A 23574-nucleotide genomic window follows, 5' to 3' on the forward strand; every position below is an offset into this window, starting at 1 on the left:
ATTAATAGGGGAATGGGCTGCCCAAGGAGGTGGTGGAATCCCCCTCCCTGAAGGTGTTAAAGAAACAACAGGACATGGCACTTCAGGAACTGGAGGAGGTGGTGATCGGTTACAGGTTGGATTCAGCTTTGGAGGTCTTTTCCAACCAGAATCCTTCTGTGGGACAGGACAGAGCCCAGCCCTTGAGTAAATACTTACCCAACTGGTCTAATGCTAAATAGAGACAACAAAATAAAATACAAGGAAACTTTATTTTTCAGTTTTATCAACGTTTTGCTCTGGTTTTTTTGTTGTTTTTTTTTCACTGTTGTTTGCTTTTGTCTTCAAGCTGCTTACTAGTGGATGAGTCCGGTCAGTTTTTGTATTAAAAAGGATTTTGATGGAGGTAGCTTTGTCTCTGTCCTGGCTTTTACTTGGTCTTGCCTGCGCACTCTTCTCAGTAAACAAACTCAAAATAAAATTAAGAACAAAAACTGGAATTCCAGGCGGAGGCAACGAGCAACACAGCCAGGTTCTCCGTGTAACAGACATGGCGCTGGGGCCTCCAGTCACTATATACAGAGTCCATCATACATCCATCCCCCTCTCTCCTAAACACACTCCTTGCTCCAACGGGCTGGCTGCAGAGGAAGGAGTTTCTTCTCCTCCCAGAGACCTGAGCAGCAGCTTCCATGGAGGGAAACAGCACCCAGTCAGGAATGTCAGGCAGAGGGGTAGAGTGTGAAGGGGTGGGGTGGGGTGGGGTCACTTCAGCTTGGCCAAAACTTCAACAGCACTGGGCCAGGGACTCACTGCTGCTGGGCCACCTGTAGGGCGAGAGAAGAGGATCTGAGACTCGAGGGCTGGTCACCAGAGCCCAGCTTTGCCCATGGAGCCCCCCCTCCTCAGTAGCAATGCTTACTGACCAGAGAGGGTACATACTTGTTGGGGCGGGGGCGGTGGCGGGGGCTCACTGCTGCGGTTGGCCAGGCGGCTGAGGATGTTGCGCTCGGACATCTGGAGGCGCACTGCCACGGGCGGGATACGGGCAATGGTGGCAGGCAGACGAGTCACATCTGCCTTCATGTCACTCAAAAGCTCCTCCAGCTGCTTCAGAACTAGAAGAGAAAGGGACATCTGTTCCGAGGGGAAAGGGACACCCCAGAGGGAAAAAACGAGAGGGGACAGTAATGGTAAGCACCTACCCCAGCCTTGTTTATCACACCGCATTACCTTTGTGCAGCACAGCATTGGCCGGTTTATTCCCGGCCATTGACTCCTTGGATAGATGCTGGTGGCTCTCAGCCAGGCATTCCACCTCTGCAAAACGTGTGTTCAGAGCCATAGAAGGGTGAGATGGGTCTTCGGACATGTTCAGATAGGCAGCTCGCCGCAGCTGCTCCTCAATCACCAGCGCCTGCTCCAGGAGCTGCAAGGGGGGAGGAATGCGTCTTTCAGCAGCTGCCTGAAAGGGGGGGCCTGTTTGCACCCCTAGTCTTACTCCAGTTCTTCACCCTCTCACAAGATGAGATTCTGCACCTGAGCCTCTTTTACTGAGTAGCCCAAAACAATAAAGGCTTCACAAAGCTAAGCCAGGTACGCAAAAAAACCAGGCTACATCAGGTTTAATAAAAGGCTACTACAAATCCTCTACGATTCTCATTCCTCCTCAGATTCTCTTTACAGACCAAGTTGTTTGCCATTTTACTCTTCCTTTGAGACAAAGGGGATGGAGATTTCTCACTGAATCCAAGTGAGAAGTGTCCCATGCTACTTACAGGAAGAATCTGAAATCTTATAAGCATTTGGAGAAATCAACAAGAATCCTGTCAGTGCAGAACTGACCATCCAGACTATAATGAATTAATGTTTTGCCCAGAGACTGAGACCTACATGGCCTTTATTTGGATTGGTCTTAAATCACTCCCACAACTAAGCCATGTTCACTACTGAAGATGATGAGGTAAAGACTGAAGGCAACCCTTTCACCAATCCATACAGTTCTGTTTAGGCACATGGAGTAGGCTGTAGCAGACAAAGCCACTTCAATCTTAAGCCTCCTGCATATCAGTTGTTGAATAAACATTTGGATAGAGAGCACTGAACCAAGCTCCCTGGTACCATTTCCAGAGAAAAGAGAACTATCATGGAGCAACTGCATGACTCTAAGATATATTGATTCATTTTTTAATTTCCCCTAAAATGAAAGGCACTGCAGAAACCTTTTACTTTCTTAATGGAACTCAGAACTGAAGCTTTTGTTCTTTAGAGGTCCAGCCAGTTATCAAACTGAAGACAAATTCTTACCTTAAATCTCCTTGCCAAGAACTTATTCTTTATTTCCAGGAAGTTACCCCTGTTCATCTCACCCTTGAAGGGTTCATTGAGGATGGCGTAACGTGGATCATTCTGAATATCCTGCCAACGGGCATAGCCATGACTGAGATGGGATGAGCTCAGGCAAACAAAGGCAGTGAGAACAAGGGAATACACAGCCCAGGCAGTACTGTTCTTCAGAGGGGGTGGGGAAAGGGGGCACACAGAGGGGAGGAACAGGAGCCAGGGAAAAGGAATGAGAACTATGTCCTGCTAAGTGTTAACTGTGCTGGCAGGAAGCTCCTCCTCCCACCATCACTATCACTCTTCTGAAAGAGGATAAAGCGCTATCACTCAGCCTACTCGAGACAGACCCAGGACTGTCACCTTCACAAATTATATGTACAAGGCAGGAAAATGGATCCATCATGGCAAGGATACTTGATAATCCCAGCAAGGAGCCAGTAGTCATGACGCCGATGCCAGATCTCATAGGTCTTCTTTGTGACAGTTGCAGCCCGCTCTTCATTCTGCCAGAGGGAGTGTAGTTCTGGAAAGGCAAGAGACACCAGAAGGGTTGGAAGTTATTTCACAAACACAAGCAGGGGCATATAAACCAGTTCAAGCAGATAAAGATCTCATACCAGTGAAACCACCATCTGCTATGTTGAACATGAAGCGCTGCTTTACTGCCTTCTTGTGCCTTTCATCTACTGACTCTTTCAGCATCTCTCCATTTTGCAGCATCACCACGTCTCTCTTATCATCATCCTTTTTCTCATCTGTACACATAGGAAATTATTAGAAAAACAAGATACCACACAAGCTGGACCCACAAGGACTCCTTGCAGAAGAGAGGTTAAGGGAGAGAAGGGAATTATCATTCCTCACACCTTTCTCATCCAGAGTGATTATAGGAGGTTCAGGAGGATTCTCAATAGGTGCTCTGTCCTCCACTTTCTCCACATCAGCTGCAGGAGGGAAAGGGAACATGAGATGTAGAGGAACACAGCAAGTCCACAGTTTTATTCTTCAACCAGAGAAACCCAATACTGTTCTGTAACTCCCCGGTGTTTTTCTACATTCAGGCCTGTTTTTTTAGGATGAAGTGTTTTGTACCTTTGCTCTCTACTTCCATTGGTTCATCTGGTCTTTCCTTTACTTCCGGCTCCTCTACTTTTTTTTCATCTGCTTCCGTGGGGTTTGCTGGGGATTTTGCTTCCTGTGGTGGTGTCTCCACAGGCTGAGCACCCTGCAGAGGACAGCAATCGGTGAGAAGCAAGGTAAAGCAGTCCGTGGAAACAGAAGACAGCTACAGCAATTTAGAAAGCAAAGATGCACAAAACTGTCAGGCCAATTCTGAGGATCTGAGAGTTACCTTTAAATATCACTCCAAGAACTCATCTCTGTCTTATCAGCTGAACAACAAAGAGAGGTCAGAAGTAGAGAAATTTGCAAGAGATACTGTGAGGCAAACAAGCCACCCAAGACTCACCTCCATTGGGACCTCTGTTTCAGTAGCAGAGGCATTGAGCTCTTTCTCTGATTCAGATGGCTCTCCTTGCTCCTTAGCACTGGCTCCTTCTTCTACTTTTACTCCTTCTTCTATGTATTCCCCACACCAGAGCAGCACAGCACATGAAAGAAGAGAAGCTGTCAGTAAGGTCTTCCCCTCCCAGTTACCAAGCACACATCTCCTTTCCTCCCAGAGATCAGACCCATCAAAATGGAACCAACATCGCTCAACACTACCACCCCCCACCCCTTTCCTGCCCACTACAAATGCTGGACTTCTCACTGATGTCAGCTTATCCAAGGAAAGCTAGTGTCCTCTCTTGCCTTTAAGGGTTTGCACATGTCTTTGGCAGCCCTCCTAACACGAGAGTAAGTTGATCTGCGTCCACCTCCAGACCCCACCACCACAGTTCCGGTGAGGGGAACAGTCAGGATGAGGTCAGGACGCAGGGCTGTACAAGGGGGGAGCCCTCACCAGGTGGAGGAACAGGGGCAGGTGTATTCGGCTGTGTATCCCCTGGTGTTGAAGGAGTTGGAGTTTTTGGAGAGGGAGAGCTTGGCTGTGAAAGTTTCTTGTTCTCCTCTATCTCTGCCAGTTCTGGCATACTCCAGCGGCCGTTCACATGCTCAAATTCCTGCACCTGCATGAGAGGGAAAGACATATCATTGGAGAGTCATACAAAGCTCATCCTCAAACCAGCAGAGGCGGATCACTCAGCATATGACAAAAGTAGGTGTGAAAGGAGAGGTAACTCCCTAGCTCACTGACTACAGTGTGACTACAGCTGTATGGACAGCAAAGGCCACATTGCTCTGCCAGGCACCTACCTTTTTGCGTATAAGTGACATGACCCCAATGCGAGTAAGGACGTGCTGTCGAGAAAGACCTTCCCGTGGGACCCCATCTGCAAAGGTCTCTGCACCATCAGCTCCAGGTTCACACAAATGGCGCATGAACAGCGAAACATAGGCCCTGAAACAATTGAAAAAAGCAATTAGTCCATAAATCAAGTTGGCTGGAGACACACATCATCAGACACCTTCTAGCACATAAGGGAAATTACCCCAGGATTCCTAACCCATAGTAACACAAGTTCTGGGGCTCCAGGCTCTTTCAAGGGAGAATTTCCTGACAGAATTACTATATAAAGGACATAAAGCTGACTCAAAGAGACTTGAGCCAGAAGCAACCGTTAGCCTAGGAAAGACTCAGGGAGAGTATTCATTACATGCTTACTCCTCTGAAAGCATTTGCTTTTGGTGACTGATGAGTTGAGTTCAAGTAAGAGCTTGGAACAACCCCCTCATCTCTCCCAGCTTATACTTCATCCTCCCACGAAGAATCAACTATTACATTAAGGAAGTGTAGTTTCTAAGGCCCCACTCTCATTCTTTCCCAAAGGGACTAGATGCTGCCTGTCTTCCATCCCTGCCTAATGCAGACTCACTTAAACTCTTTCTCTGACTTGCCACGGAGGTCCCGAACAAGCCATTGAGTGGTGAAGGCATCCTGAGGTGGCATTCCATAGCGCATGATGGCATTGAGGAAGGCTTTCCGCTGGCGAGCATTGAAACCCAAAACCTAGAATGGAGGAGGAGACAGGCAGACATGGCAAGAGCCATACAGAAGCAGATAGGATGCAAATGCCTACTCCTGGTACTACTTACCTCGATGTTCCCCCCCACACGGGCAAGTAAGGGAGGCAGAGGCTTATCCTTATCATTTCTCAGGCCTTTGCGGCTAGGCCGACGAGCTGCTGAAGAGAGAGAAATGCAGCTAAGGAGGAGGGACAATGCACAGCACACCGTTGTGTGAATATTTCCCTGGCAGAACAGCACCGCAAAATGTATAAATCTCCCAAACCGAGTCCCAGCTGTTTTTACACTCAGAGAAAGTGATGCAAGAAGTCTAGCTTCACCAGAACTTACCTTCAGACCTCTCATCGAAGTCCTCATCTCCTTCCTCAGAAGCAACTGAATAATCTGACTGATTATCTGACTGGTCATCCTGCCAGTCTGAAAGAAAAACAGCACGTGAGCCTGAGACGCTACTCCGTTACTTCCCAGCAAGATATACTTACACCCATTTTTCCCTCAGGGTCCTGTGGATTTGTACCTCTGTCCTCCTGAGAGCCATCATTGTAGTTAACTTGCTTGCGGATACGTTTGCCCTTGCCCAGATTCCTGGCCAGATCCTCCTGTTGTTGTTCATAGTGGTGACGCAGCAGTTTCTCCCAGTAATCAGGATCCACTGACTCCTCCTGCTTAATGATCTCCCGTTCAACCTCCTCTTCCTCCTGCCAGAAAGGTAACAAACTTAGGGCTCTATGCTCCAAGTCCCAACCTGTCATAGCAGATATATGCCTGCTTGTCCTTAAAAGCATCAGAGCTCAATTTACTTAATTGATCGTCCATCATTCCGCAGAACATACTAGCTGACATCCAACTTCTACTCACCCCCATCTCCTCCTCACGAACCACATACTGGGCCACCTTGAAGGAGCTGAGATACTCATTCATGCCCTGAAGTTCTGTATCTTCTGTCTCATCCTGGTTCCGATCCAACAGACGCTCAATTGCTTTGTCATCATAGTGGATGACACTGCTGTCCTCACCTTCTTTGTTATCCCCTGAAGGAAGAGCACAGGCACAGTTGCTGTGTGGATCTCGAGGGAGTAGGAAAGGGAATGCCAGCCTAGACCTCTCTGTTGAGCTATAATCAGCACTGTGTCCCCAGTCTCTCACTACATAAGGAGACAGATCTCCCCACCCCTTTCGGTTCTACTCCCAGGCACTCACCCCCCTCAGTAGCCTCATCCTTGAAGAGCTCTTCAGTGCCAAATTTGAGAATGTCATCAAGTTCCTGTTTGGACATGGAGCCTGTCTTGGAGCCCAACCCTGGTCTCACTACCAGATGAGTTAGCATCATTTTCTTCTTGGCCACCTGAGTGATACGCTCCTCCACTGAGGCCCTTGTCACAAAGCGGTATATCATCACTTTCTTGTTCTGTCCAATTCTGTGTGCACGACTGAAGGCCTAGAAAAGAGATGTGCTCAAAATAATCTAGAGCTACACAGGTCTGATACACCCCACCTACCTGGTTGCCTTCATTTTGGCTCTTAACATTAGTGAAGGCTGTACCCTGGAGGAACCCTTCACTATTTCACTGCCCATCTCTACCAATCCTCACTGCTCTAATTTTGCATATTTCTAGATGGGAAGTCTCACATTCCTTCCCTCCTCCTGACAATTTAATTCCCCCTCTTCCTCAGGATTACTCCACAGTGAGTGGGCTCATTCAGACTCACCTGGATATCATTGTGGGGGTTCCAGTCTGAATCGTAGATAATCACAGTGTCTGCTGTGGCCAAGTTAATACCAAGACCCCCGGCTCGAGTTGAAAGCAGAAAGCAGAACTGCTGAGCTCCAGGAGCTTAGATAAAAGAGAATAAAACTAATCAAGGGACAGTGTAACACTCGAACAAGGATTTTTATCTGACCCACATCACTTGACAGGGAATTACTACTAACTTAACATTCCAGGAAAGCAATGGAAAGCTTGGACCACAACAATCCCATGTTGACCACTATGCACATCCAAGGCGACAGTTTTCATTTTACAGGAAAAAAGGAGACTCCATACCATTGAAGCGATCAATAGCCTCCTGACGCATGTTCCCTGTGATTCCTCCATCGATCCGCTCATATTTGTACCCTTCATGTTCCAGAAAATCTTCTAGAAGGTCCAACATTTTAGTCATCTGCACACCAGAAAAACACCACCACGAAAGAGTGAGGGACAAGGGGATACCAGATCAACAGAGTTCTTTCTCAGAAAAAGAATTCCGAGCCTAAGGTTTTTCCCCATATACCTGAGAGAATATGAGCACCCTGTGACCCCCTTCCTTCAGGTTCTTTAACATCTTCTGGAGCAACAACAGCTTTCCAGAGGCTCGAATAAGTGCACTACCATCATACATGCCATTTGGCATTTTTGGAGCTTCCTGAGAAGAAAAAGAGAAAGAGGGAATAAGGGGTAAGGGACAAAAAACAGCTTGAAGGGATGTAACTTGGCCTTAGTCCCCAGCTGTGTTCATCAGATGCTGGGTCACACCTGGTCATTTACCTTGGCACAACCACAAGGTAGTACACTGCTTGTATAAAACATCAGTGCTACCCTGTGCCTTTTCTCTTGCAATTTGACTTCTAGACACCACCCTCTTTTCTTACTTAGTCCCTACTCTTCACCATCTTGCAGGAGTCATGAGATAGCTCCTACCTGTCATAAAAATATGCTGAAAAAAAAGGCCTTCCAGCATGTTAGGTCTAAATACAGACAAAATGAAAAAAACAGAGGCAAAAAGAGAGGAATGGGAACCCCTCCATGCTTCAGCTAGGGAGTTAACTGGCTCCTTGATAACAGCCAGCAGGGAATTTGCTTATACAGAGTAAGTGACTGGACATACCATAGCAGCCACAGGAAAGAGGTAGGGGTGGTTACAGCACTTCTTCAGATCCATAACAACATTGAGCAACGAGACTTGGTTACCACCACCTCGTGCATTCAGTGCCTCAAAGTTTCTTGTCAAAATGTATTTGTAATATTTCCTGAAACAAAAAAGAAGGTACAACTCAGACACACCTCGTGAGAATGACTAACATGCTCTTCTCTTGCTAGATTCTGCACAGCTTGTGGCACTACCTGCCAGCTACCCAGACTCTGCCAGTGACATTCACTATTTCTTTATCCCTTACATCAGTGCACAGGATCAGTCCTTCCTCTGCTATAGTGGAAGCAGGAAATTTTCCTCTCATCCACTGTGCAGAAAGCCCTATAATGAGGATAAGGCTGTTTCAGCATCCTCTTTGAAACTGCAGAACAAAGAAACAGCAACTCGACAGCAGGTGCTTCATTCTCACACTCACTTCTGCATAGGGCTCAGCTCCACTCTGACAATGAGTTCAGTCTTAGATGGCATATTCTTGAAAACATCAGCTTTGAGACGCCTCAGCATATGCGGGCCCAGCATGTCATGCAGCTTCTTGATCTGATCTTCCTTGGCAATATCTGCAAACTCTTCTAGGAAGCCCTCCAAGTTACTGCAGAGAAATAGACACTCAGCAAATGCCACAAAGGAAAAAGAGAAAAAGAGCAAGGAAGGGGATAGGAGTGACAAGGCAGGCAGGCTGACTTGTGCTGCAAGACATACTGGAATCTCTCAGGTGTCAGGAAGTTCAGCAGGTGGAACAGCTCTTCCAGGTTGTTCTGCAGGGGAGTTCCTGTAAGCAGCAGCTTGTGCTGGAGGGAGTAACCATTCAGCACACGGAAGAACTGGAAAGTAGAGAGGAGGGAAGAAATGGTGAGAAAATTAAACAAACAAAAACCAAACACAAACATATTAAAGGCTTATCAAGTCATAGGCCTACAAAAAATAAATCTCCTAGGAAAAAAAAAAGTTGACACCAAGCTAGGTTTCAATTTAGATCACATCAGCTGTTTGGACAAGAGCTCCAAGTAGTTCACATTCCAATCAGGGTCACTAGACTGATCTCATTTGGATCATTGTTGTGCATAGCTAAAACATGACTGCAGCAACTCCTACAAGTTATCAGGTGCTGGTAAGGTTTCCTTTGCTCTTACAAGTTACAAGCTCCTTCAGACCACCAATCACTTCTAGACTGTATGTGCTTTTTCTTCTTAAAGTACTATGTACCTTTTCTTCTTAAATTTGTGTTCCACGTTCCTACAACTACTCTGCCTTGAGAATTCTAGAAATAGCTAAGTCACTCTTCCTATTCATATCAATCCTGGCAATATTCCAGAGATCTGAACAAGCAGAGGAGAAAGAGAGCTAAGAGTTTGCCAACGTGTCTTCAAGGTAATTTGTGCTGGTTTTCACAACAATGAAGTTAATTCCAGACAGATGTAGCGAGCAGTTAAAGTACTGCACAAAAAAGCACAAGTGTACCATGTTCAGCAGCACGAACTGACAATAGAGCACTATTTTACTTACAAGCTTGGCGATTTCTTTGTGTATCTTACACTTAACATGATACAAGGTCAAACTTAATGAAAGTAGCTTGTACTAGATGGCAAACAAAAAACAAAGGAAACAAAGAAAATCCCACTATCACTTATGTTTTGGTTATCGCACAAGAAGAATCCTTCTAGTGGCCTCCATGGGGAATTATCTTTCTATATAGTTACAGTTAAAAACATTCTCATTTTGGAATAAAATGTGGAAGTTACTGATCATATCTGCAAAACTTTAGTAGATAACCTCAATCTGTAAAGAAGCATCTGATCTGTCTTGCAGCCAAATACCTGTAAGCAGGAAACTGCTCTAGGAAAAGGTAGATTTAATGGTTCTGGGTGGATAACCAACAGCATCAGAGTGTAACCTTGAGCCTCTACATCCTCTTTCAATTAATGAATATTAACAGTAAGCATTCATTCGTACTCCCAATAGTTTCAATGCTAAACACAGAATGGCATCCAGTCTCGGTGCCTACAAAGATCTAGAAACTGAATTGCAAGCACAGCTGTGATGCCTCATGAAGATGCCTCATGCCAAGACCCAAAAAGCTAAAGCCATTTAAATGCAAAACCAGAAAACAAGCAGCAACTGTCTTACAGTCTCCAAGAACCTCTAAAACCAGATTTCCAATAACAATTGTTTTTAGCATCCTGAGCACTAGAACCCAACTGATTAAGGTACAAAGGCCTATGGAGGGGCTGGATTAAGGAAGTACGGTCAAGTCTACAAATTCAAACAAGCTTAGCTAAGGTGCAGCTTCATATAAAAGCAGCTATATGGCTTTCAGCACCTACCCAGACATTTTTGAACACCTCTGCCCACCTCTTCCATTTGTATAGCATCTAATTAGTTCTGCTTCAAAGCTGGATGAATGCAGAGAGCAAGCCTACTCTGGAAGCAGGGTAAATGTGCTCATGAGCTTGTTTTATGCTCAGCATGGTAAACCTTTTCAGAACAAAGGTGTTGCAGATATATGACCTGCTTTCAGAGAAGCCAGTTTGTATTTCAGAGCAACAACCACATCCAGGTTTTTCTGTTTTCCAGTCTACATCAATTGCCCATTCACCTGGAAAGAAATGGTGTTTTGACCAGTGGTCTGTATTTAACCCGTGTTTTAACCAGTGATCTGTACAAAAGTAAAGTTGTTGCCAATGATGACTGATATCCAGACAAAGGCTGATAAATTTCTTTTTAATAATACATGAAATTTATTACTGAACAAATGACTAAGACTTGTCAGACAAACTTATGAGCTTAGAAGCAGCTATTGAATCTTGTGAACATCCTCTGCCCATTCCCCCCCACAACATATGCCATGCCTATGAACCACCTATGCTTCTCTGTACCTTAGACTGATTGTTCTTCAGCCTGTGAGCTTCATCCACAATGAGACAGGCCCAGTCAATAGAGCCTAGTATGGCCATATCAATTGTGATCAGTTCATAGGAAGTGAGAAGCACATGGAACTTCACAGCAGCCTCCTTCTGCAAAGGAAAAAGATGAACATGTAACAGGATAGAGGAATGGTCCCATGCAAAACAGATGTAGTGTTTCTCCGTGTTGTGCTATTTGACTACGGCTCATGAGGATATCAAAAACTTTTCACACCGACAATTTTCTGTCACAAGATTCAAAATGCTGCCCAAACCATTTTAGTCTTTTAATCCCCCGTTACTCTCAACGCATGTAAGTCTCCTCAACCCCCTCAATACCTGCTACTTTTGGACAGCTGCCAAATCCTCCAACACAGATGTTTAACAACTAAGTCGTGAGTAGAGGCATGTTAAGAAAATGAGATTCGGAGAAGACTGGTTCATCAAAAAGCTAAGACTAAAAAAGATAAATAGCTTACCATGGAATTTTAAATTACTGTTAGTACTTAATGTAGTTTAATTTCAAGGGAAGGAAGGGAGTCCTATCTACCTCTGCCAATGAAAATGCTTTAGCTTCCATACTGGTTTTACTAGGAAGACTAAAATTCTGCAGAAACTAGCCACCTATATCAGACTCTTCCTTCTTGTCTGGGCATGGCCTCACTGTCAGCCAGTTCCTCAGAAAGATTAAAAAGTTCAAATTTTTTTTTGTATATTTGTCTTTTACATACAATGGACTTACATCTGTAGAAACGATACACAACTTCACAGGTTAAGTAGGAAAGACACAGGGACTTGCCTATGGTCAGTATTATCTTAGCTTTCTTTTTTCAGTACTGAATTAGTTCAGACTAGTCAAGTGTTTAAACAGTCTACAGCAGGAGTCTAAACGCCCACTTGTCATCAATTTGCAGTTATTTCCCCTTGGAAACTAAAAGCATAATCAGTTCCCAGGGACATCAGAGTATCTGAACCTCAGCTACTGAAAGCCAGTCTAAGTGCATCTCTTAATTCAGGCTTGTGTTACAGCAGAGTTCCTTACCTTCATTCTGGATGCTTTTTTGCCTCCACGTATGGCATTATCCTCAAAAGTAAACTCATTCTCACGGATGATGGCCCGGCTGTCTTTGTCCCCAACATAGGTCACTACGTACATATCTGGGGCCCACATCTCGAACTCTCGTTCCCAGTTGATGATTGTGGACAGGGGAGCACTCACCAAGAAGGGACCCTTGGAGTGGCCCTACAAATAGAGTCAGTAAGAGCATTAGATGACTGCAATCACTAATACAGGCACTAATACACGGGGTAGTGACCTCCCAGCTCTCACCTCTTTGTATAAGGAATACAAGAACACTGCGGTCTGCACAGTCTTTCCCAGACCCATTTCATCAGCCAAGATTGTATCTGTACCCTGGGCCCAAGAGAAGCGCAGCCAGTTCAGTCCTTCCAGTTGGTAGGGGTGCAAGGTCCCGCCTGTTACATCGAGGTACTCCGGTTGCCGGTCATATTTCACTGTTGGCTACAGTGGAAAGGAAGAGTTAAGACCCTTTACCTTAGCTAGATAGCTACCAAGAGTCCTTTCTCAGTCACCCATACATTCATTAGTACAGATAAGGCTTCACAGATGACAACCAGACTAGCACCAAACCTAATTCCCAAACGGCCAAAGGTACCCATCTTATTTTTGTAAAACCCTTTCACCTAGAGTTAGAGTCTCATCCAGTGGACAAGGTAGACCTTTGTCTGAAGGCTCTATAAGCCATTTTTGCTTTAGGCCATGAAGGAACTCTAAACCATATACTGTTTCCTCTTCAGTTTTCTATTTACCTGCTGGCACCCCAAAATAAGCAGATCAAATGGTTTCTAAGCAATAAACATTAACTTACATCTACTGTGGGAGTCTCAGGGGGCCTTTCCAGTTTCCGCATCTTCACTTTCTTTAACTTCTTACCAGGCCTGCCCTCTTCACCTCGCATCAGCTCCCTATGCAGAGACAGTCCCAAGAACTTTTAAGTTTAATGGTTTTTTGTTAAGAGGTCAAAAGAAAACTATTTCAAAGAATAGGAGGGCAATCACCCAACTCAATAGGCCCAAGAGAACGAGGCTGGAGCCTTCATGAACTGGTGGAGAGGTACAAGGCCCCTGCCCAAAGGCATAAGGAGTCAGCAACAAGGGGGACTGACATATGCCAGTATTTTCTCTTGGGGGAAATGAGAACACAACCTCTAGATACTCCTCCTACCTGTGATTCCAGTAGCCTTGCTTGTAGAGGTCATAATCTTGAATATCCACATCTTCACTTTCCCAGGAAGCCTGGTCATAGGGTAGGTCTCTCCATTTAATCAAATAGTGGACATTCCCCTTCTTATCCACACTGCGGAAGAAACCAGTAAGTCTTAAGCACAGTGAAATGGCACAACTCACCCAATCTACTCAAATGCAAGAGAAGGGAAGGAGGTCTTAGTGAAGCAACAGAAACAGAACAACTATATTTGTCATACCAACAAAAAAAAACTCCCACTGTTTCTCCCAGTCATATTGCAGATTAGCTCTTCCATTCTCCCTTAGCCCTGCTTAAGGTCTTTGTTGAAAATCCTCTTTGTTACCCCCACCTACCTATGATTAAGGATCCTGTGGATCATCATCCACTCTGGCTTGATCCCGTATCGATAGAATCGCTCCTCCATCTCAGCATACTTGGGGTCCTTGTTTTTTCTCTTTCGGCTCTTTTCTTCTTCTCCTCCAAAGTCCCCTGAGGGTGGCTCATCCATATCATTTTTGCGTTGGTAGTTACGAAACATGACCTGGCAGTGCAGCTCCAGCTGAAGTCAGGACACAAGCAGTTAGTAGGTGTTTTACCCTCAGCTATCCATCCTTCTAACATGGTTAGAGTCCTCCACTCACCTGCAGCTCTGACACCCAAGAGCAGTGCCAGTAGGACATGCCCTGCCATTTGACAAAGAACTGCCTTTCAGGTCGACCCTCCAGAGGTTTAGGGGGTGGAGCGTTGGGGTCCGCATCAGGTGGACGTGGTGGTGCGGGGCCAACTGGGGGCTGACCCCACTTCCAGATCAAGATCTTCTGCACTTTTCCTTTCAGAGCTGGGCACTGGAAAGTTAAACAGAGGTTGATGCATCAGAGTGTAGGTACTTCAACACAGAAGCACTGAGCAGAAACACAGAGTCACTTCCACAGCTTTACTATGCAGATAGAATTTGCTAGGCTTGATGAGCCCAGTAGTCTGTCCAACCACAACTTCATTTAAAGTTTGTGCAGAAAATATTCTGCTGTAGAACTAAGGGCCCAGCATAGGGCTATGTCCTGAAACGGCTTTTTTGTTCATCATCTTGTAAGTCCATATCAACTAATGAAAGCAACTAACACCACTTACATTAATTATTTCAAGAACTTTCTAGATAAGTGTGATATTTCTCCTAACCATCTACTAAAAAAGGGCTTGGCATTACAGAGCTTACACTGCAAAATAAAAACCAAGTTTGTTTCAGCATCAGTTTAAAACACTTTCAGCACTGAATTTTCTTGTAATTGTTCTTCTGCTTCTACACAGACACATGAGCCAAGAAAAGTGAGCCTTGGCATCCTGGACTAAAAATCACCCAACAACTCTGTACATGGGCAAACTTCATGAGACCCAAAGGCTGTCAATCTGGTCCTTCCCACTGTCTGGAGAAGGCAGCCAGTCAACAAGGCGCAATACAGCCACAAAAAGCCAGGCCTTTATGTTTTATGACAAAAGTGTGAGAGGAGGTAAGAGTCTTCGAAGGAACAATCATTTCCAGGAAAACATGATAAACTGAAGGGATTAGATCAATCAACTCTCGTAGCAATAGGAGAATGCTACTAGCAGAAACTCACAGTGCAGCGAGGACACAGCCACTCTCCATTGGGAATCTCAGGCAATGGGGGATTCAGACAGTGGATGTGATAGGATGAAGGACAGGCATCACAGCACAGCAGCTCTCCTCCATCCTTGCAGACTCTACAGAACTCCATATGGTGGTCATCCTCTTCCTCAGCATCCCCCACTACATCCTCCAGGATTTCCTCACCTTCAGAGTTATCCTCCTTTGCTTCCCACTGAATGCCCTCTTTTTCCTATAGGAGAGGGAAATCAGAAAAACAAAGTCATGTATTTGTGGTTATTTTATTACCACAGAAGAGCAGCCCCAAGTGACTTGACATCCCCCTCCTCTATGGTCTCTTGCACTGTTTGGGGAATTCATTACTCACACAGTGTGGGCAGCTCCATTTGCCCTCTGGAGCTTTCTCCATATCTGGGTCCAGGCAAACCATGTGGTAGGCACGCGGGCAGGTATCACACAGTATAATTTCTCCTCCCTGCTGGCACACCTCACAGTAGTCCTGGTGATCAGTCTCATAGCCATCCACAGCCACTGTGGAGTCCTCCTCACCTGCAGAGGGGTGGTGAGGAGTTATAGTAGTACAAGTCACAGGTACAGGCTTCGTACAGCAAGGGTACTCTCCCAACAGCCCACATAACAATGCAGAGACCCAGAATCCAAAACTCTTGTATACTGTTAAATATCCAAACTCTGCACAGACGTTCTCCAATTTTTCCACACACTTAGCTGTGCTGCCTCCCATTGTCAGCAAGTATCAATACCTTTCTTTTTCTTTTTCCCAGCTTTGAGTTTTTTGCGACTGCGGCTACTACGGCTTGTAGATCCATCTGAAACAGAGTAGCTGTTGATACTGGCATCATCGAAGTCTGACTCTATATCCAGATCATCATCTTCACTCTGAGGTAAGAGAAAAGCTGTGTCACTCAGACACACGTGCTGGGGGGCAGCAGATATCCCCCCCCAGCATTCCTAGTACATCATCACCTCCTCCTCAGAAAGTCAAGGTAGGAGCATCACTTACTGATGATCTTTTACGCTTGGAACCAAATCCTCCCAGTTTGATTTTCAGAGGTGCCACCTTCTTTGTTTTGGGTTTCTTGATATCAGGAATACGAGGACTTGCCTTAGGCTTCCGCCGGGCATTGGGTCCTGAGAACACAGGAGACAGAGTCAGAAGGGCTACTGCCTTCACACCACTCACGCTCAATCATCCTGCCAGACTCTTCATCTCACCTTTGCCTTCCTTTGTCTTGGCTTTCCTGAGTGGCACATCTACGGGGGGCTGCGGCAGGACAGCATCCACGTTTGTCACCATACTCTCCACTACTGCAACAGCTGCAGCTGCAGCAGCTGCCACAGATGCACCTGAACTTCCCTTGAAGGGGTTGTTTGTGCTAAACTCCCTCCATTTGGCTCCCAGTACCATCATCATCTTCGACACTGCTATTTTTGGGTTCTTGGCTGCGATAAGTGGCCTGTGTGCAGTTAAGGAAGGCAGGAAGGAAGGAAGGGTTACTGAACCACCCTGAAATCTACATTATTTCTCCCTGCTGCCACCCCCATCAGCACATCTATCTCAAACTACCTTCCTTTCTAATCTCTGATCTCAACAGTCAATGAATCTTTCCACTCCCATCCTTCACTCTATGGGGAAGATGCAAATACTCAGGGGCTTGGAAAACGAAACAGAATTCAGCATAGTAGGGAAGAAAGTGGACTGGGAGTGAGGACTTGCATCATCTCGATGACTAGCAACAAAAAAGCTGTGGATCAACTATTTTACTGTTACTTCAGTTTTTGCTCTAGGTATGACACCAGTGTCTCTAATGTGCACCTGAGGTTCTAAAAATCAAGGAATCTAGTTTTTGTCCCATCTCTTTTTTTTTTTTTGTTCCAGAGTCCTTTCAGGCATAGGCTTGCAGCTCACCTGACAAACTGGCTGAAAGCTTTGTAGTTGGTGAGTGTGCGGTAATCCTCTTCTGTGAAGATGTGATCAATATCCTCCATGCCCCAATCTTCCAGGAGCTGAGCAGATGACTTTGGCTCCTATGAAGAGAGAATTACAGAGAAAATGTTCTGGTTCTGCTCTAGGGAAGAGTAGAACTTCCACACATCTTCCATATTCCACAGATGACCCAGGGAATTTCCCCCCACACACATCCACTTATCACCATAAGACACAGTCTCAACAGAAGACAGTGAAGGTGGGAAAAATCTTTGGATCCAATGTAAATTCCATGTGTGTTTAAAGTAAAAGACAGGAAGGAATGCAAGGTGGGAAAAAGGTCAAGTCAAGCAGGTCTAGTGGAGGAAGAAGAAACTAAACAGCCCCAACTCCCTCTGCCATCGCAAATGGAGAGCACAATGATCCCCCAAATCAGATACCTGGGAATGAAGAGCAAGCACTAAGTCAGCAGGGTAGCTTCTCACCTTTGAGTCATCATCTTCTTCCTCTTCTTCCTCCTCCTCCTTGCGCTTGGCTTTGTTTTTCTTTTCCTTCTTAGGTCCTAATTTCTTCTTTTTCTTTTTCCCAGGGGTATAATCACTGCCCTCACTGTCAGAACGCAGAACCTCCTCTTCTTCCTCCACAAACTCATTCCCCTCACCAGAGCTGTCCCCTAGCTGGGGAGGGAGGGAGAAGATCAGGCAGCTGTGAGAAAACACCCTGGAGAAGCACTAAACATCGCTCTCTCCCCATGCTCTAGAGGACTCATACAAAGGACTGCTGCCATAGACCAACGTCAGTAAGCACCCCCCTACATATGCATATTTCAGTGTGACCTTAGGCATCCTTTTCCTTACCTCCTTCTTCTGACGCTTGCTGAGCTTGGGTACTTTGGGTTCCTTTAGTTTCTTGGGCTTCTTCTTCTTCTTGATTTTGGGGGTGTCAGCCTCTGACAGAAGCTCTTCTTCTGCCTCTTCTTCAGGTTCTGGATGTGAAGAGGCAACATGTCTCATTCAAACCACACCTGTGCACTACAGTATAGCCCACTTCACAGAGATCAACTTGTCCATACAAACTTGCTCCATACAAACAGAACTAGTTATAACTCTTACTGTTCACAACAGATACTCCAAAATTGTTATCCTAAGGTACCACTGAACAGAGTTTTCCCCCTCCTAACACCTCCTATTTACACAATATTCCTTCTCCAAGCAGAGTTACACTCAGAACTTAAGGACAAGAAGTTTGCCATAACCCAACAAGAAGAGGAAAGAGTGTAAAACAGGTAGCCACATGAGAACCTGACTAGGATACTGTTTCAGTTCATGGGTCTTCAGGAAAGAAATCATCTAGCCCCTTCAGCTGTACAGAGCACGCTGCAGCTGCATGCAAAATACAGGTCGGTAAGCCACTACTTCTCCTCCTCCACAGCAAAGTTGTTACTCAGCAACTCTATTCTGATCCAGATTTGACAGAATCTTCCCCAGCCCCAACAGCTAGCAAGCTCACTGCCTGACCAGAAGAACACATGCCAGTTCCCCACCACCACTGCACACTCCCATCTGTGTGCCCCCTTCCATGGCCGCCCCCAGCCTGAGGGGCACGGGCAGCCAGGCAGCCCTTCCCTTTGTGGCAGCAGGCTGCCGGAGCAGCGCGGCCACCCGCCCTCCCCCGCCGCCCCGCCCACCGAACACAGCCAGAGTCACTCCTTCTCCCTCCAAGGGAAAATGGCCTCCTGACCACCGGAGCTGGACAGGATGAAGGAAACCACAGGTCAGAGGAGCTACTGCAGCCAGGGGTGAAACAGCAGAGGACAAGCTCTCAGAACCTGGGGTCCCACACCTGCCTCCTGCCGTATTACCAGTGGATGTCTCTTCACTCCCATGGTCCTATAACACCAGGTCCTTCAGGGATCACACCTCTTCTTCTACTCCAAGTTCTGACTTAGAGCCTTTGGTGACCCACCAAGGTACTACATATACTCTCTACTTTGTAGGGGATTTAACAGTTTTTCTTCATCAAGATTTTCCTTACTGACAGTCCCCTTCTGCCCAAGATTTCAGAGATGCCAGAAAACCCTAGAGTCAAAGCTTAAGAAAAAATGCCAAACGAACAAAAATCCCAAAACCCACACCACCATCTTCCCTTTCCAGTTACAACACTTCTCTTATATGACGCTACAACATTACAGCATGAGTTAGTATGAAAACTCAAACTTGCCTTACAATCCAACACATCTGTTTATATATTATTCCTTTCCACAAGGAAATGAAGAATCCAGGTACGTGGCCACAGAGCAGGTCATCAACAATAGCAATAAAAAAAAAACCCCATACCACATGAGTTCCCAGGGCTCTAACTCAAGCCTCACGTTGATGATGAGGATGCAAACGAGGGAAAAGATACAAGGACTACAAGAAAAGGAAAGGTGAGCAAGCAGCACAGAGCAAGAATCACAAGAAACCTCAATAATTGGGTGTGGTGATGAAGGAAAGTGGGTCACGCAACAGCCCAGGGCAGTTTTCTCTGGACGTCAGCCGGTCTGAGTTCCCAGATGAAAGCAAGCCAGGCAACCTGCCCTTTCACATATTACCGCTCTTCCCCCTCCCCATTCATGAAATATCAAATTCCCAGGCATTTTGGTACCCCATCAGAATTGGACATACTGCCTCCACCCTCTACACCTCCTCAAAGCACAGGCCCCGACAACCTGCAATGCCTTGGAACAAAGTCGGTTCCACCTGACACAAAGCCCTGAGCCTCGTGCTTTGAAGTAACCCTGGGACTTGGATATCAAAGACATACACATGGCTTGCAGTAAAAAGAAAAATTACATTCCCCAACGAATCACGTATTTCACACATTCAACCTGAGACCAGCATTCTCCCCATTCCACATGCATGCCCTGCAGGCTCGCCATACCTAGATGCTGGGGGATAGCGTTGTTCAACAGGATCTCCATCTCATCATCATCGCTGCCCCCCGAGCACGGTGACGGAGATCCAATGCCCGATGCCATGTCCTCCAAGCTGGGGGAGGCCTGGGCTTACACAGAGTGTCGTCTTCTTGCCAGTCCGGCCAGTACTTCATTGAAGAGAAAAAGAGAAAGTTACAGCAGATCCGAACTCCGTTTTTCCAAGCAATAGTGCTACCAAGAGGATCCGTGAGAAAGCTTAGACAGCAACTTTACTGGATTTAGAGCCCATGCAAAACAGAAACACTGGCAGCAAGTACCAGCTTAGAGTTGTGATGGAGAAGGCTTTGAGGACACCAGATATTAAACTGAGTCAGCAACTCATCTCTGGCGAGGAAGCCAAAACAGCTGTCCTAAAGGAAAACTCTCCCGTCCTCTGCAGCCGGGTGCCCTCGGTTATTTCTGCCTTAGGCTGGGAGAAGGCAGCGGTGCAGGCGAGGCAGTCGGGCTCCCACGGGAGCCCCGGGGCCGGCTGTCAGCGCGGTGCCTGGCCCGGTAGCCCCGAGTTGGCACCGCAGTGCCGGCCCTGCCCTGCCCTGCCCCGCCGTCGGCCGCACACAAAAGGCCGGGCGGGCTCTGCAGCCCCGCTCCGCCGCCCCCGCCCGGAGCGGGGCTGCGCGGCGCAGGGCGGGGGCGGGGGGCACCATCTCCCGGGGGGGGGGCGCGGGGCGGGGCCGGGGAAGTCCGGCTGCCGAGCGCCGAGAGGCCACCGCTCCCCGGGGGCCGCCGCGGGCCGGGGCTGCGGCACCGCCGGGGCGGCGGCGGAGGGGCCGGACCCGTCCTGCGGCCGCCCGGGCACGGGGACGGCGTGTCCCCGGGGCAGCTGCGGCCGGGACCGACGGGGCGCCCGGCGGAGAGGGGTGCCTGCCGGCGGGGACGCCCCGCGAGGCGACAGACGGCCTTGCCCGCCCTCGTTCCCTTCCGGTTCCTCACCCGGCTCCGGACCCCAGCTCCTCGCTCGCCGCCGCTGCCGCTGAAGGGAAAATGGCTCCGACCGCGGCACCGCCTCTTAAAGGGGAAAAAAAAAAATCCGGCTAGGCCCCGCCCCCTCCCGCCCACATCCCATAATATGCCCCGGGACCCCGGCAACAGGCCCCGCCCCCGTCTCCCCGGCAAACACCCCCCCCCGAGACATCCCATAATACTCACCCTCCCTTCAGAACTTCCCACTCACTGCCCGGCCGGCATCCCATAATAATACCCACCCCTCCCGCCGGGAACATCCCATAATACTGTTCCCCCCCCCCCGAGAAACATCCCATAATAGTCCCCCATGCTCGCACCCTTTCGCTCCGACATCCCATAATACTTGCCCCCCCCACATCCCATAATACTGCCCCTTCCCCCCCCGCCCCGCGCGGGACCCTGCGCGCCGGGGCAGGGCGCCCCCCGGCGGCGCGACCCTGCGCGCGCGCCCCCCGGGGCTGCCATCCCATAATAGGCGGGTCCTCCTCCCGCGGGGAGCGCGCGGTGGGGGGGGCGGGAGGGCACAGTGTGAAGACCCCCCCTCAGAACATCCCATAATAGTCACACCCCGGGCGCGCACATCCCATAATAGTCACTCACACCACACCACACCACACCCCCCGCGCCCAAGCAGGCATCCCATAATAGTCGCCGGGAGCCACCGTCCAGCCCGGCATCCCATAATACTCGCGGCCGCCCGCCCCGCACCCGCGGGGCTGCGCCGCCGCCCCCCGGCCCTGCCCGCCCCGCCTGGGGTCCCGGGGAGCGGGGCCGGCCGTGGCACCGCGCGCTGGCACCAGCCCCGGGCACAGGCTCTGGGCACCGCCCTCCCTCCCCCCCAGCCCCGGGGCTCTGGCCCCGCTCGCTCCCCTGCCCCGGCCCACCGTGCCTGTCCCGCACGTTCTGCCCGCGGGGCCGCAGGACCCCTCTAGAGCTGTTCGTGCCCGGCGTGGGCACTGCCACTGCCAGCCTATGTGTGGGGAGCCCGCGGTGACTTCAGTGCCCCTCCTGCAACACAAGGCCTCCTCCTCTCCTGGCTGCTGGTACCTGCAGAACTATTCGTACCCCAGGGATACACATTCTCCCAGGCAACTAGTGACAAGTGACTGGGCATCGGGAGGAATTTCTTCACAGAAAGGGTGATCAGATATTGGAATGGAGTGGCCGGGGAGGTGGTGGAGTCACCACCCCTGGAGCTGTTCAAGGAAGGACTAGGCATGGGACTTAGTGCCATGTCTAGTTGACATGGTGGTGTTCCGTCATGGGTTGGACTTGATCTCAGAGGTCTTTTCCAACCTAATTGATTCTGTGATACGCAGCATGTCCCTGTATTCCATTGCTCCTTCTCACTCAGCTCCCCGTGGTGGCCCTCTACCAGGAAACTCATCGTTGCTTTGCACAGACATGAACGGTCCATAGGTATAAGTATACCCCGATTATGCACATGCAACTGTATCATTAATTTCCCATTAAACAAAATCACATCCCATAATACTGCCTATCCTGTGTTGAGCATCTCTCTTAACTCTATTAATCTTAACAAAGAGGCACAGTACTATCCATCTCTCCCGGTAAACACTTGGGTCTCCACAACTGCACTGATTGTTCCTCAAACCCTGCTCTGTCCTGCACCTGGTGGTGCATGTGCACATTTCATCCCACCACAGTGAAACATCCTGGAACATGAGTGGAAGATTTACTGTTACAGACTGCAACAAGTTATTTACAGATCCTGTAACACAACCTGTGCTTTGTCTGCTAAATCACACTGAAAATGTGTCCACACGTACACTGCTCATGCAGGTATTCCATAACACCATCCCATCACCTTGGCTGTGTGCTGAAGTGTCTCTAATTTCTGGCAAAATCTCCCACACCTGTATGTGTAGGCCCTGACCACCCACCTCCTCACACCAGCACCTCTCTGCTGAGATACCATCAGGCTCCACCATCTCGTTCGTGTTCCTATCTCCGCGGTGTGCTCCAGTGTGGTTCTGCAACACAAAATCCATGTGCAGCCACCCCACAGCACTTCCGTGCCCTCATTCCTGCCTTGCCAGCAAAGACGAGACCAATACGTCTCAAGAGGCTGTTGTGTTATCCACCTTCTTGCACATATAGAAATCCAACTACTCTTCCAGTCATCAACAGCACACACACCATGCTATCCCTGTACATATTTTTGCCTGAATGATGACAATGCTGTCAGCTGCATGGAGGAAAAGCAGTAGAAAAAGAGACGTGCTACTCTTCCACACACGCTATCCATCCTCTGGACTGATCAAGCAGGCTATCCAGTGCTACAGAAACGTGGGGTGGATAACACCACCACCAAACTCACGTGGACCTCTGCAGGACTTTTCACTCCCTCTTTTGTGCATTGAACTTTTTGTTCGTAATCCTCTCTAATAGGAGCCAGGCGGACAGCCACGGCAAATTCCCATGCTGAGCAGTCCAGCCCCAATCGGTGCCCGCAGACTCCACGTATGCCTCTTTTTTCCAGTGGCTTGGCCACAGGGTGAGAGGTACGATGTGAGTGAAGATCCCGCAAAGGGAGTTAGTTGCTGGAGCTATCTCTGA

General features: G+C 48.1%; 1 protein-coding gene across 10 annotated transcripts; it reads right to left on the reverse strand.

Annotated features, from left to right (window-relative positions):
* Window positions 1-232: 232 nt before the first annotated feature.
* CHD4 (chromodomain helicase DNA binding protein 4) lies at window positions 233-21328 on the reverse strand. 10 transcript variants are annotated; one of them, XM_017814611.1, is made up of 41 exons: window positions 21312-21328; window positions 20962-21036; window positions 19977-20138; window positions 17912-18039; window positions 17540-17731; window positions 17037-17155; window positions 16343-16584; window positions 16131-16258; window positions 15871-16006; window positions 15477-15658; window positions 15102-15341; window positions 14130-14333; window positions 13842-14047; window positions 13468-13599; window positions 13112-13208; window positions 12553-12744; window positions 12265-12465; window positions 11196-11333; window positions 9022-9143; window positions 8738-8911; window positions 8278-8419; window positions 7684-7815; window positions 7455-7572; window positions 7120-7244; window positions 6610-6847; window positions 6268-6440; window positions 5927-6107; window positions 5740-5850; window positions 5479-5567; window positions 5259-5392; window positions 4639-4783; window positions 4286-4451; window positions 3791-3900; window positions 3415-3547; window positions 3189-3266; window positions 2940-3077; window positions 2737-2845; window positions 2287-2419; window positions 1213-1408; window positions 906-1097; window positions 233-806 (listed from the first exon to the last, which is right to left on the reverse strand). In XM_017814611.1, the coding sequence occupies exons 3-41, from the start codon at window positions 20071-20073 to the stop codon at window positions 745-747; spliced, it is 5835 nt and encodes a 1944-aa protein (XP_017670100.1). In that variant the 5' UTR covers window positions 20074-20138; window positions 20962-21036; window positions 21312-21328; the 3' UTR covers window positions 233-744. The 10 variants fall into 10 exon arrangements, with proteins under 10 accessions (XP_017670100.1, XP_017670101.1, XP_017670109.1 ...); XM_017814612.1 differs by lacking the exon at window positions 21312-21328 and adding an exon at window positions 21178-21194; XM_017814620.1 differs by lacking the exon at window positions 21312-21328 and having other exon boundaries at window positions 922-1097; window positions 17912-18045; window positions 19983-20138; window positions 20962-21064.
* Between the last annotated feature and the right edge of the window lie 2246 nt (window positions 21329-23574).

The sequence above is a fragment of the Lepidothrix coronata genome, unplaced genomic scaffold, assembly GCF_001604755.1.
Source record: "Lepidothrix coronata isolate B3197 unplaced genomic scaffold, Lepidothrix_coronata-1.0 Scaffold46, whole genome shotgun sequence".
In the NCBI taxonomy this organism is placed as follows: Eukaryota; Metazoa; Chordata; class Aves; order Passeriformes; family Pipridae; genus Lepidothrix; species Lepidothrix coronata.